The 16555-nt window shown below is 42.7% G+C and overlaps 1 protein-coding gene across 2 annotated transcripts in view; it reads left to right on the plus strand.

Moving 5' to 3' along the window:
* The window catches only part of Astn1 (astrotactin 1), a 327875-nt gene extending 311386 nt beyond the window's left edge, over positions 1 to 16489 (plus strand). For both annotated transcript variants that reach the window (XM_052737326.1, XM_052737327.1), the window contains exons 22-23: positions 8262 to 8445; positions 13267 to 16489. In XM_052737326.1, coding sequence (XP_052593286.1) covers positions 8262 to 8445; positions 13267 to 13504 — 422 coding nt within the window. In that variant the 3' untranslated portion in view covers positions 13505 to 16489. The remainder of the gene's footprint in view (positions 1 to 8261; positions 8446 to 13266) is intronic.
* Positions 16490 to 16555: the final 66 nt, after the last annotated feature.

Raw genomic sequence — 16555 nt, forward strand, 5'->3', positions numbered from 1 at the left:
AAGAGGTCAAGAACCACTGTTACGTGCCCTCACAGTACTGTGTTTCTGGCCTTCAGAATATTTAAGTTTTTATAATGATGTGCACAGTGTCTTTTGACCTCACCAGCCAGTGAGTGTCATGAAGGCCTGAGTCAAGTCTCCTTTTCTGCTCTGTGTGTCCTTAATATCTAGAAGGCAGTATACTTGACTGACAGCTCACATAAGAACTTAGCTGGAACCAACAGCCTAAATTCAAATTCCTGATCCACCATCTACTTACTTGATCTTGAACAGGTTACTTTATCCCATGCCTCAGTTTACTCATATATGGAATGAGGAAAATGGTAACCCCAATATGAAGGGTCTAGTGAGAATTGAATGAAATCATTAACTTAAACTAGTAAAAGCAAAATGGTGCTTGGTACATAGTAAATATTAAGTAGATGTGTTAGGAACAAGTTATTATTAACCAAGCAGAAAGCCTGCCTTCTGATAGAAACTCAATATTCTATGTATGAAGCAATGAACACAACACTGCCCTCATTTTACATATGATGAAATTGAAATTCAGAGTAAAGTAAATAAGGTGCCTGAGGTTACAAAGAACCTAATGGAAACCACACACAGAGCCCGTATTTGACCCCAATGCCCATTTATTTTTATAGTGTTTCCAGGACAAATGGAGAGTGTTTCTAGGTGAAAGATTCAACAGGACGTTGTCTCTGCAAACTGGTGAGGAAAGGGACTACTGCAAAAGAGATAGCAAGAATTCTCCCTTTTAGGGCTATGTGCAATGGGATACAATGGAAGAACAGAAACCACACATATGAGGCAGGTGTACTGCTCGCTAGTGGGAGAGGCTGGCTTACAGGATCTGAGCCTTGGAGGTCTCTTAAGCTCCATGAAAGTAAAGAAAGACAGGGTCTGGATCACACACCTCAAATGTGAGTCTGTCTAGGGGGATCTGTAGCACCTCCAGGTACTGTTTGTGAAAGTTCCTTTCTTTTTTTTTTTTTTTTTTTTTTTTTTTTTGGTTTTTCGAGACAGGGTTTCTCTGTGTAGCTTTGTGCCTCTCCTGGAACTCACTTGGTAGCCCAGGCTGGCCTCGAACTCACAGAGATCCGCCTGGCTCTGCCTCCCGAGTGCTGGGATTAAAGGCGTGCACCACCACCGCCCGGCTGAAAGTTCCTTTCTATCTGGTGTTCACTGGTGTCTTTGGAGAGACGAAAGCTACTGTGGAGCTGCTGGGTGAGTAGAAAGCAGCAAGGAGGAGATTAGCAGAGGAAATGATGTCTTGATAATGTCTACAGGACATGTGGTAGAGAGCAGCTCTTTCTCTGGAGAGCTCCTGTCTGTCAGTTCTAGTACAGGAGGTTTGAATGGGTTCTCTACCTGCTTTCGCTTCCTAATAAAAGAACTGGAGACACAAGAAGACAATTTAGTGCAGAGAGGATAAAATCACAATCTCAGGTCCTGTTATCCTTCAGCTAGGAAGGAGTCCTGCACAGAGCAAGTCTGGAGATTAATGAGTTAGACTAATTGAGGGCATCCTTGCAAATTAATACAGTTCTACCAAAGAAAAATCCCATATGCTTTGTCTCCCTCAAATCCAGATGGTGATCATAAATATAGCCCATTTGGGTCTGAGCTTAAATCTAAGGACAGATAGGAATTTGACTCAGTGTGATGTCAGCTCCCAGATACTATCCCTCATGTGAGCATTTATCTAAAGCTAGTGAGATACATTCTAAGAAGAATTTTACCATGTCATAACACTACAGCCACTATGTAAGTATGTTTCTGCTGCCTTTTTACTGAAACCAGCCTCCTGGAGCTGAAGAAAGCATATATTAGTAATAAGATAAACCTTTTCATCTAGAAGGTTGAGTCATGAGGTCCTGCAAGTTCACCGTGGAATCTCACCAAGGGAAGGCTAGTTCTTATCCTTTGTTCCTTCAGCAGCTGAGCACCTTTCTTGATGCGACCCAAATGCATCCATTCCTTTATTTCATTCTCCCACAGGTGTGTTTGGATCTTGGTATTAGTCACTGAATAGACATTTATCAGATGCTAGCATTGGACTCAGAATCAATTGTCAAGAATTTTGTAATCAATTTCATGGATTTATTAGCTCATCCAACAAATATTTAGTACTTACTGAATATCTGTCCTAGGCATCAGGAGCAAAAATACTGTACCTTTATAACTATATCAGCAGGGGCCAAAGATAACAGCAACAAAATAATAAAATGCATATTTCAAATGATGCTGCCTGTCATGGAGATAATAAATGGGGCATGGTAGAAAATGGGCAGAGGTCAGAATTTGGGAAAGTAAGTGGAGGAGGAAGCCACACAAATATCTTTGCAAAGATCATTTCAGAAAGTAGCAGGGTAGAACTTGATGATGTTTGAAGACAAAGAAGGCTTGTGATTCCACATGCTTGGAAAAAAATGTGAAGGGCACTGATGGGCAGGAGTTCCCAGGGGTTCTGGGCATATTTAGTAATGTCTAATTATTGGTAGGAAAGGACTGTATCTGGCATTGTGATAGGATGCCCTAGAGGACTTGGGACAGAAGAGTGACATCATTACTAGATGTTTTAGAGGTCATTCTCACAGCTGTGGTAAGAACAGACCCAGAACATTCTAAAGTGGAAATGGAAGGCTATGGCAATCGATAAGCGATGGGGCTGCTGTTCATACCAGGGCAGCTATTGGACAGTTGTGAAGAGGTGATCTGAGCCTCGGTATGCGGACAGAAGAACAAACGCATTTATTTCTCAATAGGTTAAATGTGGAGCCTCTGGTTGAATGGTGTGTCATTTGTCCAGGAAAATTCCAGAAACATGGATGTGCAAAGATATGGTAGAAGAAAAGGGACTAAAAGAAGAAGAAACCTAACTCGAGGTGGTTGGGATCTCCAGTAGAGAAGGAAATGGGTTGAGGGGAAGCCTGTAGTGAATGGAGGAGCCAAAGCACTCAGGTGTTTGTTTGTTTGTTCCATCAAAGGATGATTGAGCACCAACATAAAATGCAGAAATTGTGAAATGAGGTTGTGTTGTGTTCGTAGTATGTGTTTTTAAGATTTGCTCTTTCAAAAGTGGAGCAGTTCTCAGGGACAATGATTGGCAGCTGAATGTCTTAAGGGGGCCTCTTCCATGAGGGGCAAAGCCACCCTTCATGGAAGTGGCAAAGAGGTGAATCAGAGACAAGGTTCTTCAGGGGATATAAGGGAGTGTTCAGGGAGTGAATGGGAGGAAATTTAAACTAAGCGAGTTTTGAAAATGAAGGCTTCTCAATATATGTGAGAGAGAAGGGATTGCTTCAGTTGGCTGTGAGGGACTGGAGGGCCATTCTCTTCAAGGACGTGGAAGAAGAATCAACATGTCCTGGAGAAGGCATAAAATAAGAAAACACAGAAATAAGGAGATAAGGAGGAGTATGTGCCCAAGTTGGGGGCAAAGTGAGAGTTGTTGCTTTGTGATAACTCTGGCCCCAGCGTAACATAAGGAAAGGTTCGAAAGAATGGGTTAGTGTACAGCATTGGTCTTCAAAATGTGGTGCCTAGATTAACCACATTGACATTACCCTGGATCTTGTCAGAAATGGGTGTTCTCAGTCTCCAAATCGGACACTCCAGTGGGAAACAGCAGCCATGTCTGGGGTAATGATGCTTCCCATGTGAGGATCACTGGTAGACTGGAAGCACAGGGCAGTTTGATTGGAAAGCATATCCAGAACTGGAGAGAGAAGAAGGGACCTTGCAACACGGGTAGTGCTAAGGACAAAGATACCAGGCCATTTGAGATTGTTTATCTTGTGTTCCCATGTGGAATTACATCATTCATTATTTCAGTGTGCGGCTGGGGTTTGTAGGTGGCTTCTGAGAAATGCTAAGTGATGAATTAGGATCTCTTGTCTGGGGGGACATTTTCTACAAAGCCAAGAAGACCATCAATCAAAGCTACAGATGTTTTCCACTGTTCCTAATTCAGATAAAAAGAGCAGCTATTACTGGGGGTCTAGAAAACTCACTTGTGGCTCTGAAGTTACTACCTCATTTTAATCATGCTGTTTTCCCCAGTCTCCTGGGATGCCGTGTTTTGCATCTTCTTTCTTTGCATCAAGAGAAACATGATCTATTGAGAAATCGGCAGTAGAAGCAAAAACACTATCTTTCCCTCCTTTCCCTTCATTCACCTGTTTCCATATGCACCTGCTCATTTCGTGCCCACTGTAATCTGAGAACCTTGGTGCTTGGACTTCTGGTCCCTGTGAATTCTTCAAAAGATGTTACACAGCTCATGCCCGCTCCTTCTCAGTATCTAACCCCAGTGCCCAACATGTCATGGAGATCCGGTGCAGACAACCCACTTAAGATAGCAAAGTCCTTCTCAATATTTCCATCCTTCCCATTCATACATTATTTCCTCACCTCCTAACACACTGCATTCCCCTTGTTTACATTCCATTGCTCACTTGACTATCTCCGATCACAACACTGCAAATACAGAGTGAGGATTTTTGTCAGATTCTTTCAGTTATGTGATTCCCAAGCACAGAAACATTCCAGGAATCACTAAGCATTCACTGATAATTTTATAAAATCGATGAATAAGTATAAAGTTACTGTGAGCAGATATTATACTAAATCAAAGTTTTGCATTCAGTAAACCTTTTATTCTCATGATAATCTTGGGAAGTGTATATCACTATCCATTATGGGAAAGACAGGAAAACTAAGGCCCAAAAGGGTTAAGTAATGTATCTAAGGCCAATACACAGGAACCTGAGTCTATTCAAAACTCTGATGGCTGCTCTTAGCCATACCTTTCAGTCTAACGGCTGCAGCCCAGCCCTGTTATTTTATCCCACTGTCCAAAAGATCTCAGATCCCTCCTAGTAACTCAGCCTCCCTTTTTTGCAATGAGGCTGTGTTGACAGTCTCCTTGACATCTTCTCACCTGCAATTTACTTGTTTCTAACTCATGTATATTAAAGAGAGGGGGGGACTTGAATTTGTCATGGATAACTGAAAACTTCTGTGAAGCTCAAAGCTAATAAAGTAATAATTTAAAATACCTGGCATTCTTTGAGTTGGTGAATTCTTGCAATCTATAACAGCTAATTGAAGTAAAATGTCTCAAAAATTTAATTAATAAAAAAAAAAGAATTGTTAAGGGAAAAGAGAAATCTCCATTCCCTCAGTGGAGATAGGAGGAGGCAGATGTGGTCATACTTTGGGAGCTGAAGCATGGGTCTTTCTGAGTATAAGATCCTGTTTACTGACAGGCTTGTAATCTTACCCTTCAGTTAGATTATCTTGGTTTTAGCAGATTTGTGGTGGAACTTGGTTTTGCCCACAGGATGCAGATATTGGCTTGTTCAACTAAAAATGACTAACTATTATGTTATGAGAGTGATTGGATGCACCAAGAATCACCACCTCTGTCGTGGCCATTTCTCAACAGTAAACAAGTAGAATCTGGAATCTGACACATTATCTCCCACTGCAAGAAACATTGTTTGGCATCCCTGCATCAGTCAGAGAGGAATTCCAAATCACCCCATCTAAGCTGCAATCTGAGCACCAATGGTTTTCCTTTCCTACCCATTCTTGTCTCAGCAAAACACCCCCTGCCTTCCAACCAATACAAAGCAGTCATCAGAACTGGCCCTCTGTTTCCTTCTCTCCTAACTCCAGAAAAGACAGCCCCCACTCCCCGGCATACTTACAAGGGCTCCCCGCCCACATGTGCTCTATTGGAGACAGTTATCCCAAGATTCTGCCTCTTCCACCTTAAACTGTTTCTATGCTACTGATGACTGAGCATTGATGCAAAGAAGCCACAGGAAACACAGTTTAGAAGCTTCCCTGCAGCCCACAATAGCAATGTGACCTCGAGTTGGTAACCTCTAGCCTTGTCTGTCTCTTAATCTCATTTGTTGTGGGACGGATATGCATAAATCTGCAGTGAGGGGTGTGAGGATGTAAAGTTCTTAACCCATGACATGATTAAACCTTTCATAATAATGAGATATCATGAGATTTTAGTTTCTAAATTATTGTCTTCTTTATCTAAAAATCCCATTATAGCTGCCTGAGAATTTTAACAGCCTAAAAATCTAAATGGATTTCTGAAGGAGAGTCATGTGTAATGCAGCTGAATGTGTTGTCTGTAAGTTTCATTTCTAGGATTCGTGTAAACCAGCTTGGAGAGGGATCTCTTAGAAACCCTGCTGCCAAGTGGATTCAAGCTACACTCAAACTTATGAACTCCATTCTTTTAGCTAATAATTTCTGATCAGCCCTTTTGTCTGGTACAATACAGCTTCTGAGGATATCAAGGAAGTAAGGTCTAGCTCCTGTCCCCAAAATAATCAGTGTGATGTGGAGGCCAGCATTCGTTCCACCCACAAAACCCTCAGGTGGATCTGTCATTTACCAGTATTCTTAAATTCCCTTGGTAGTAGCACAAGGAGTCTTGTACTGGGATTGGTTAGTGGAGTCAAGTAGGCATAATTCTAATTTCCTCACCCAGGAACTCAATTTCTTCAACTCCAGAATTAACACACCCAAGGGAAAGCATTGCTCACTGCTCACTAGATGTTAGCTCTCGGATGTTTAGGCGGGACATGCAAAAAGCATCTCTTTTCTGATAGTTGTAATGAGAAAACATGTAATGATAAAATTCCTTCAGTTATGAAACAAAAAAAAGTCAAGACTATACAAGCTGTTACTGCTTTACCACATCACCAAACTCAGTCTTAGCCATGGAAACCTTTGAGGCGGAAATATCACAGATAAATCTTACTGAATGATTACTCATTTAGGATTGGGTAGTGATCTAGTTTGAGTTTCTAGATGTATACCGATCCCCATGTTACCTTTATGTCGGGCCTGCATGGTTCCAGCGAATGTTCTGCGTTCCAATGTCAGTGCCTCTCCTAATTCTTCTCATGGTTCAGAAGTATTACCTGGTGATGCCTCACTTTATCTGTGAGCCAAAGCCTGCCACCTGTGGCCTAGGCTTCTCTGATGCTCTTTAGAGAACCACTTGGTACCCAGATAAATGCTACCTACAGGTGTAAGTTTGTCATGTCGGTGTCTCATGAGAGCAAACTTGAGCCAGTGTTATATGGAAGCAAACTTGGACCAATCTCTAATGAGAGCTGAACATAAACTCTTTATTTCTCCCACTGTATGGCCCAGTAGTGATCCAGCAACTTCATAATCCTCTACTGCAAAATACAGCATTCAGGTTCATAGGAAGGCATTACCAGCTTCCTAATATAATCCTTTATATTTCCTCTCATTTCTTGCCTCATTGCCCTTTATCCCCAGCCTTACTTCTCTGGGATTACACTTTCCAATGAAGCATGAATATATGAGCTTTTGCCTCAGGTTATGTATTTTTTTTTTTAGAAAACCTTGGTAAGACAAAGAGTATTGCAGCTGAAATTGACCTTAGAGATGTAGTCAAAGGCATCTAATTTATTAAAGAAAAAACTGAAACCCAGTGGCACAGAGGTGGAGTGAGTTACACAAATCAATCTCACACTTTAGGGTCAGTGTTTTAAAATATCAACATGCACACATAAATAAAATGCATGTTTTTATTTACTGGCACACATACTGCACATACGTTGCATATAATTATACATATATAATTGATGGCTGAATGTTATGTAATATTTTAATCAGTTTAATATCAGACCACATATACCACAGTGGTCCCATGAGACTATAATGGAGCCACAAATTTCCTATGCACAGTAATGCTATAGCAGTCATGATGTAAGAGCAGAGTGCGTTCACACAGCCTTGTAGTGCTGATAGAAACAAATCTGCTGTGTTGCCATGTGTTAACACACATGACTGTGTGCACCGACTAATATTGATCATGATAATAAACAACTATCACTGGTTTGTGTATTTACTATTCTACACATATAATTATTTCAGACTGCACTCTACTTAGAAAATACCTTATTGTAAATAGTATAAACAAATATAAATAAAGCAGCAGCTGTGTAGAAATCTGTGTCTACCATGTCTCCTGATTGAGTCCTTTCTCTTGTTACTGTTTTAATCTTGTAGTGTTCACGATTCTAGAAGCAACAGGTTATGCCTTGAGTATATCACACGCCCTATATATAAGTAGACTGTGCCATCTAGATTTGTGTTGGTGTACTTTATACAATCTCTGCCTGGAGTTGAAATCACCTAATGATGCATTTCGCCAAGCACAACTGGACTTGCCTTTTCTTCCCCCTCAGAAATAGCAGACAAGATCTACAACCTCTTCAATGGCTACACCAGTGGAAAGGAGCAGCAGACTGCCTACAACACCCTTCTGGATCTGGGTTCCCCCACTTTGCATCGAGTCCTCTACCACTATAACCAGCACTATGAGAGTTTCGGGGAGTTCACCTGGCGGTGTGAGGATGAATTAGGACCCAGGTACTCAACGAACTGTGCAATTCTCTTTTAAACACTTATGGTGTCTGGTGTCTCTGTGCTGTGTTACTCTTTCATGGATGTTGCAGAGACTCCCTGAGAGATCTTAGATACTCAGAGAACTAAGTGCCATGCTGTACACAGCCCAGGCCATGTAGAAGGTTGAAGGTTTGGAATAAGCTCTTTTAAAGCAGTTGAGTCATGAATTCACATCCTGAACTCTGAAAATAAGCCTTTGCTCCTGATCTTGAGCTCACTAATACAGAATTCCAAATGCTAAATTTACAAGGAATGAAACCTCAGTCTTGTGAAAGGAAAGTAAAAGTTTTATTAAGGGGGTCATCAGAAAACATCTAGTGCACATGAATGCTATCTCTGTGAGGCACACTTTGGCATGTTCTTTCAAGATGGTATCAGAGAAGATGAGGCCTCCATTAAGGTGACATGATATGTGCCTACTTACTCCTGACCCAATCCTGTCACTTCCTAATACACAATCCATACTGTTTTCAGGTTGTAGAGCTCAGATAGAATTCCTGGAAAGCAGGCAATGAGGAATGTGCAGAGATATCACTTTCTGTTTTAGACCACTTATTATGACCGTATATTGAGATAGCAGGCTTTCCTGGAAATTCTGGAATTCTTAGATGTAATAAAGAGATGTGTTGCATAAAATTTAGAACCACAAATTATTCAAGAACTTATGAAAAATGAAAATAGGGCAAGGAAGGGCTGTGAGAATGGGAAAAGAGAGTGGAAGCCAAAGAGAAGGGAGGACAGGGTGTGGTGGAAGGCAGAGGACAGAAGGAGATGGGGGGAGGGGGAAAGAAAAGGAAGGTGGAAGGGAGTCAGGGAGAGGAGGCAAAATGAGGGAAATTGGTTCTGTAGTATTGAAAGGACCAAGCAGATGCCATGACAGGCTGTCAATCTTCTCTTGGAGATCAGGCCTTAATTTCAGTTTCCTGAGACTTGAGCAAGCAGTTTCCTGGAGGGCCATGAACAAAAGACCTGGCAGTAGCTCCCTTTCTGCATGTACTCTGACCGCTCAAGGTTCAGTCAATTGTTTACTGTCTGGGACCCCTCACCAAGTTAGAACTATGTGCGTGTGTCAATTACAGAGCCTGGGCCACTGAGTCAGTCTCCACAGTCAATAGATGCTAGGCCAGCCAGCCTCCATGGGAGCTCAAGGATAGAGCCTGGGACTTATCCAGGCCTGCCCAAAAATGATAACTGTAACCCCCAACTAGTAAATTCAAAGCTTACATAACCTCACCCAATCATATGACACAAAGGCTTGTACCACCCTGCTTGTGGTTTTTCCCTTTAAAAAAACTCCTCATTCTGAGAGCTCAGGGCCATCCTCCTCTACCCACTGTGCTGGAGTGTTGGACACAGATTAAGCCTGACTTGCTTGTAATCAATAAACCCCTGTGTGTTTTGCATTGGATATCAGCTGTGGTGGTCTTGCTCCGGGGTCTTGCAACATGGACACAACAGTATCCCTGCCCAACCCCTATCTCAGCTCTTAAGCCATTCTTACACTTTAGTCAAGAGGTAAAGCACAGTGTTCCCCAGAAGTCATCCCATCCCATTCATCTAACATCTGAGGACACTCACCTCAGTAGTTATAAATTTTCCCAGAAGACCGTTGTTCAGGATATTTCCCCTGTATTTCCTTCTTGTGTGTGTGTGTGTGTGTGTGTGTATGTGTGTGTGTGTGTGTGTGTGTGTGTATGTGTGTGTGTGTGTGTGTGTGTGTGTGTGTGTGTGTGTGTAAAAGTATGTACAGTGTGCAGATACACACATGTGTAGGTGTAGTTGGAGGCCAAAGGTCAACTTGGGCATTGCCCACCTGTCTCTACTTCTATGGGTCTGGGATTGCAATCTCAGCCTGCCCCAGCACACTGGTCTCTGAGGATTGCGCTCACATCTGCATGGCAAGCACTTTTTTTCACTGAGCCATGCTTCCAAGCTCTACTTTATTATTTTTGGAGGAAGTAGAAAATTCAGAGTATTCTTTCTGAAATAAAATGATTATTTGTATAAAGTCAGGCAGGATCTTGCTACACCCTGTAAGTTTTACCTGTAACTTCCAAGGAATAATAGACTTTGAACAAACAAAGCCACTGCTGTGGATTTAAGGGAAATACGTAGGGGGCAGTTAATCTGTCTTGTCTTAGTATTTTTAAGAAATAAATCCCGGCTCAGGATGTAAATAAATATTAAAGAATGTCCTTTCTACTCGACACCCTCTCTCTCCCCCGACCAGGTTATTGCTCACACCTGATAGATTCTCTAACCACCACCTCTCCGTCTACTCCTTCCTTTCCTTCTGCTCCTAGCGCCCCCTTTCCTCCCTTCCCTTCTTTTATCTGAGATTTATTGAGTATACACACACAGTTCTTTGCTAGGGAGCATAAATGCCACAATTTGAATAGCACTAACATTGCATATTTCATTGTTACTTCTGAGGGCATTTGAATCTTGAAAATTTCTCTTTTGTGACTCAAGACTCAGAAGGAAAATTGGTTAATGCAGAAAGTGAGCAGGGGAGGAAATGGGGTTGCCACTGTGGAGCACAGCCCGCTGTTGACTGTGCACTCTCTTCTCCACACTCTCCTCCCAGGGGCTCTCATGGGTAATACTGGTCTTTCACAAATACATAGTAGAAAACATTGTGTTATTCCATTAGTCCATGGAAACAAAGTCTTGGTTTTTAATGTCATGAATCTCAGGGAGAGCCACAGGAAAGGAAAAGTCCACTGCCTTGAGGGACATCAACTCACTCCCGGTTTAATTGTGAGAATGAATAAAAATGGGTCTGTGGGTACACACTTCCTGTTAGCAAACAGAAAGGATTCCCACAGTTCTGTTAGATCCAATTCTATTAAAACCTGAGGCTTCCAGACTGAGCTGAGGTTGCAGACACTCCGAGGACAACAGTGTTGCACCATTGCTAACAAAGAAGGCTGTTGACTCTGAGATGGTCAAGGGCAGACCCCAAGTAATTATTATTTAAAGAACAATCAGTGAGCAATGAAAACAGCAACAAAGACTCCATAGACTAATTCAATTCACTCTTTTGAAAGGCTACTGGGTTGTGCTCTGTCTGTTTCTGGAAGATGATGAGATGTTGTCCTCATTCCTTCTTCTGACCGCCCCCATCCCCAGCTTCTTCCAACTGCTCAGAATACTAGCTTATGACAAGACACAATGGAAGGATTAAGAGGAGAGGGCCACCAAAGCCCGGAATGGTGATGACTGTCAGAAAACCTGCCTGGCCAGACTCCAGAAGCTGATAAAGAAAGTACAAATCAACCTTCTGAGAGACTATTCAGTCAGCTGGTAGAGTGTTCCTTTGAGTTCCTCCAACCTACTATCATTGGAGAAAATCCAACTTCTTTCCAGTGAGGTCACACTGCTCTCAGCCCCTTGACTTTGCTGCTTGAAGCTTGACATCTTTACTCCAAAATCAACTTCACCCTCCTTTTTTCTGTAATTCTAGGAGTACAGTGATATCACTCCCCTCCCCGGCCCCCTGACAACACACTCATTGCCCAGATGAAGAGGAATTGAATGTAGTTATTCTTCTTTGAAATGTTTATTACAAATGAAATGCAGAAAAATTCCCATTTGTGTAAGGAGTTCTTTGTTAAAGCAGAAAAGAGATAATTCTTTGCACGAGTTTTCCAGCTTAGCAGTTAGCTAACCCTGCAAGGAGTTCTGTTCTGCAAGCTTTCTCGACAGCATTCTGAGCCTTCCATGAGCTTGCTCTAATAGGAGAATCATCTTCATGGCTCTCTGGCCACTTACATCTTTGAATAGAAAAGAAACACAACCAACTGAGGGACTCCCTTGTCCTAGATGCTTAGAGAGAAAGCCAACAACACAACCTGAGAACTGGCTTCCAGACGTCCTTTATCTCTGACACCGGAAAAAGGACCCAGCAGTCGTCCCAGTACTAACCATTTCACCAGGCTGTGTGCCAGAGGATCCCATATGCTAAGGAATCAGTGTTTTCAAATGTGTGTGTTTCTGGGCAACCTCGCTCTCCTCTCCCTCTTTTCCAGAGATCCTCGACGGCTCAGTTTCCCCCTCATCTGTTCCCTTCTCCTTGCTTGTTTTTGCAACTGGTGTTTAGTAGCAACAGCAATGGCCTTGTGGCTTTATGAAGGAGACAAAGAAGTGGAGCATGAGCTCCCCTGAAGGTTAATTAGGTGTTGTGTGCACCTGGGAGTCTGCTCTGTCCAAAATATGCTCCCGTGTCAATGCAAGCCAGAGCCGCATTGTCCTCAGGCTTATTGTACTATAATTACCTGAGCACAGGCATAATTGGTTACATCAGATACCCCTTTCATTCCATTATATTGACTGTTTTTTTTAATCAATTCAAATATCGCCTTGAAAGGGGAAATACTCATGCAAGTACATTACTTGTCATTTAGTGATGATAAATTACTGGCTTTATAGAACATTGGTTTGATTTCTTTCAATACTACAGACCCCATGATTTAAAAAGGTATATGTGCCCACTAAAATATTAGTTATTTATTTTCTCAGTTTATTTTTTTCTGGCTGCATCTGTTACTTCCATTTCCTATTTGTGCCTGCATCACTTTGCATGCCCATGCCATGTACTCATTCATTCATTGGACAGACAAGCATGAAGGATCTGCTGTGCTAAATAGAAAAGATAGTATGGTCAGCTCTACCCTCTTAAAATCAGGAGTCTTGATCTGGTAGTCATTTTTTTTTTCTGGCCTTCTCTTCTTGGTTTGTTTGTTCGTTTTCTGACAAAAGCGTTCTTTTCTGTTTGATCTGCAGGAAAGCAGGTCTCATCCTTTCCCAGCTTGGAGATCTGAGCAGCTGGTGCAATGGACTACTTCAGGAGCCCAAAATAAGCTTGAGGCGTGGTGCCCTCAAGTACCTGGGCTGCCGCTACAGTGAGATCAAGCCCTATGGACTGGACTGGTCAGAGCTCAGTCGGGACCTCAGGAAGACGTGTGAGGAACAGACCTTGAGTGTCCCCTACAATGACTATGGGGACAGCAAAGACATCTAACACCATGGGGCAAGGGAGTAGCTGCCAAAATAAAACAGGAGAGAAGAGGGGAACAACTGGGTTGGTTTGTGGATTTTTAGACATTTTTTTAATGGGACATCCAAAGCTCCACAGGTACCTTCTAAACCAGGAAGAAAGTGACCCTTGCTCCCTGCAGGCCTTGTCCAGTGTCATAATCTCCATCTGCATGATCAGTCAGCCTGACAGCCAGTAGCCTCATGCAGCACCGTTTTGTTTCCTTAGAAGATTACCTTGAAACTCACTCTGGTATTCATTTGCTTCATTCACTTTTTTTCCTTCAAGAAATTCACCAGGATGCTCAAGAGCTCTAACCTGCTTCCTACGAAAGGTCAAAGGTGGAGGTGCTCCTGTTAATGGGTTCCCACTGGCACCTCGGTACAGAAATGAACACGCAAATCTTCACCTGCCTTATGCCCCCGCTCCGGCATTTCTTAGGAAGCAGTGGGATGCTGGGAGTCAAGGCATGTGCTGAAGAAGATGAAGAGATGGCCCAGGTCTGTTTCCCACGGGTTTTCACCCAGACTCCTTTGTTGCTATTTCCACACCTCACGGGTGAACCCAGGTTCCGTTATGGGTCCAGTGGGTCTTATAGAGTTTTAGGTCTTCCCTCCTCCATGTTAAGCCAGGACTAGAATTTATGGTAGATTTCCGTCCTTTCTTCTAAACAAAATGATCTTTGAGAGGCAGTGAGGTATCACCTGTAAAATATAGCTCCAGAGAGGGCTACCTGCAAGACTACTTAGCAGACCCTGCTGCAGGGAATAAGAGGAGTTTGTTTTAAAATATTCATGCACTCCCAGACAACCAACAGAGATCTAAGAACCTTGATTCTGTTTAGTCCTGGGTCCCTTACTCTGGACAGAAAGGACTTGGTTTGATGTTTGATCTAATCAACAAATGAGACTCTTTCTTGTCAGTGTTTCAGTGAACTAAGGCTATTATCAATCTGAAAGGCACTTCTCTCCCTGTACAAATTTTCTTAATTATATTGTAAATTTTGACAGTCCTTTCTCTGAGGTCAGTCATCAGGATTCTGCCATTGTCACCACCTGCCCACCCAGCTCTGCCAGCTAGTAGGAGTAGCAGAGGCTCTGGATAGACCAGAACAACCAGCGATCACATGTAAGGACTGAGGCTCCATTTGCACTCAGTGCCCAAGAATGGCATGGTGACCCAGCTAACCAGAAGGCTAGCCTTTCAGAAACAACATCATGGGGCCAGGTTGACTAGTGATGACCCAATGTGCATTCAGCCAGCGTGCCTTGACTGGCACTCTTCATATGGAAACACATGACACAGGTCTGGAAGGCTCTATAGCACAGTCACTGAGCCTTATTCATGTTTCCCAATTGATTATTTGCTGTGTGATGGGCACTACTGTAAACACTTAAACATTCTCAACCCCCTGAAGAAAGTTCTATTCTTATCTAACTTTTAGTGATGAGCAAACAAAGGCAGGGAGGTGACTCAATGTTCCCCAGGTCCCTCATATACTATATGCCCTGAGCTACAGGATGAGCTCAATGTCTCCAGAATACAGGACTTTACCCACTCTGTGTTGCCTAAAGCAAGCACTAAGCTCCACAGAGAAACTGTCCAGAGCTTCACCTTCCTAAGGAACCATGTACAGAATGCCCACCATGCAATGGAAAGGGAAAGAACCAAAGTACACCCATAGCCTTTGGAATAAGGGCACATTTGGTACCCTCAGTACTGCAGCACACCGGCTTCCCCAGGGATGAGTGGGGAGAACATTGAAGTGCAGGCTGGTCTTATTCCTCCTTTGCTTCTTTCCAGAGAAATATTGGAAGGCTTATCTTGCACATTTTGCCTCACAGATTCCCTAATTTTCAGAACAAAACACAGCTGAAAACTTGACTGTCTCCCTATGGCTAGTGTAGGGGCTTAAGTGAACGGGCATCCAAGGGCAGGCTGTTCACCACTGCCAGATAAGGGAATGCTATGGGCCAGTACGACAGGGTGTGTACATCTCCTTACTGCTGTTTTATTTTCTTTCCCTCCTTCTATTCAACTCTATGAAGAAAATGGTGTTTTGATTTTGAGCAGAAGGATATTGAGACTGCCAATGTCTTTCAGCCCTGTTGGAGATAGGAGATCATAGGCTCAGGAGGGAAGACAAGGGGTGGTGTTAGGATCACTACTCTGTTACCTCCTTTTCTGTTTTATGCCAGGCACACTCTCCTCCTCTCTTCTATCCTTATGCCCTGCTCTCCAAAGTCCTTCCACCTCCTACATATCTCCTTTGTCATCCATCTTTTTCTCCCCCCTCACTTACCCTTGATTGCCTTATTCTTTCAGTATGCTCTTGTGTTCTCCACTCTTCAGATGTGTGTCCATGTATGCACACCCTCACTACATACACAACTCCTATGACTGCTGCAATGTCATTTGGAGTTTAAAAGTCCAACATGCATGGGCTGGGGGTAGTCTTGAGATGGTTGTACACGTGACTGGAAGACTTTTACCCTCAGAGAGAGAAGGATCACACCCTGCCAATGATTCTCAGTTCTTGGCTGGAGGAACTGTCTAGAAAGGCTAATGCGATTGAGCCAGTATTAAACCTCATTTCCAAGCTGCCAAACAGGTCTTAAGGGAGCCACTTCTGTCCACCTAAACACCTCCAGTTCTGTGTCAAACTGAGACCTCTAATGTTTCCTCTTGAACATACACAAACCACTGTATAGCATCAGATCCTTAACTGAGTGTGCAATTGTTTCTCTTGAAGTTTGGTCCATTTGCTATTTTTAATTAATTGCACTCCTTGATATTCAAATGTTCTATTAAAAAAATTAAGTGTGAAAAACACTCCACTACTGTAGAAGGAAGAGATGGTATAATGTGACCAACTTCAACTATAACAGTGTTGTTTAAGAGAATTATTGTACGATTATGAGAAATGAAGTAATCGAGTAAATAATAAACAAAGCTGTCAGTGAGTGTCAAGTGTGTGGATATTGCCTCATGTCATCCCATAAACTGAGTGATCACAGCGATCTACTGGTGAGTCAA

Source organism: Peromyscus californicus, unplaced genomic scaffold, assembly GCF_007827085.1.
Source record: "Peromyscus californicus insignis strain IS unplaced genomic scaffold, ASM782708v3 Scaffold_14__1_contigs__length_90479793_seg_2, whole genome shotgun sequence".
In the NCBI taxonomy this organism is placed as follows: Eukaryota; Metazoa; Chordata; class Mammalia; order Rodentia; family Cricetidae; genus Peromyscus; species Peromyscus californicus.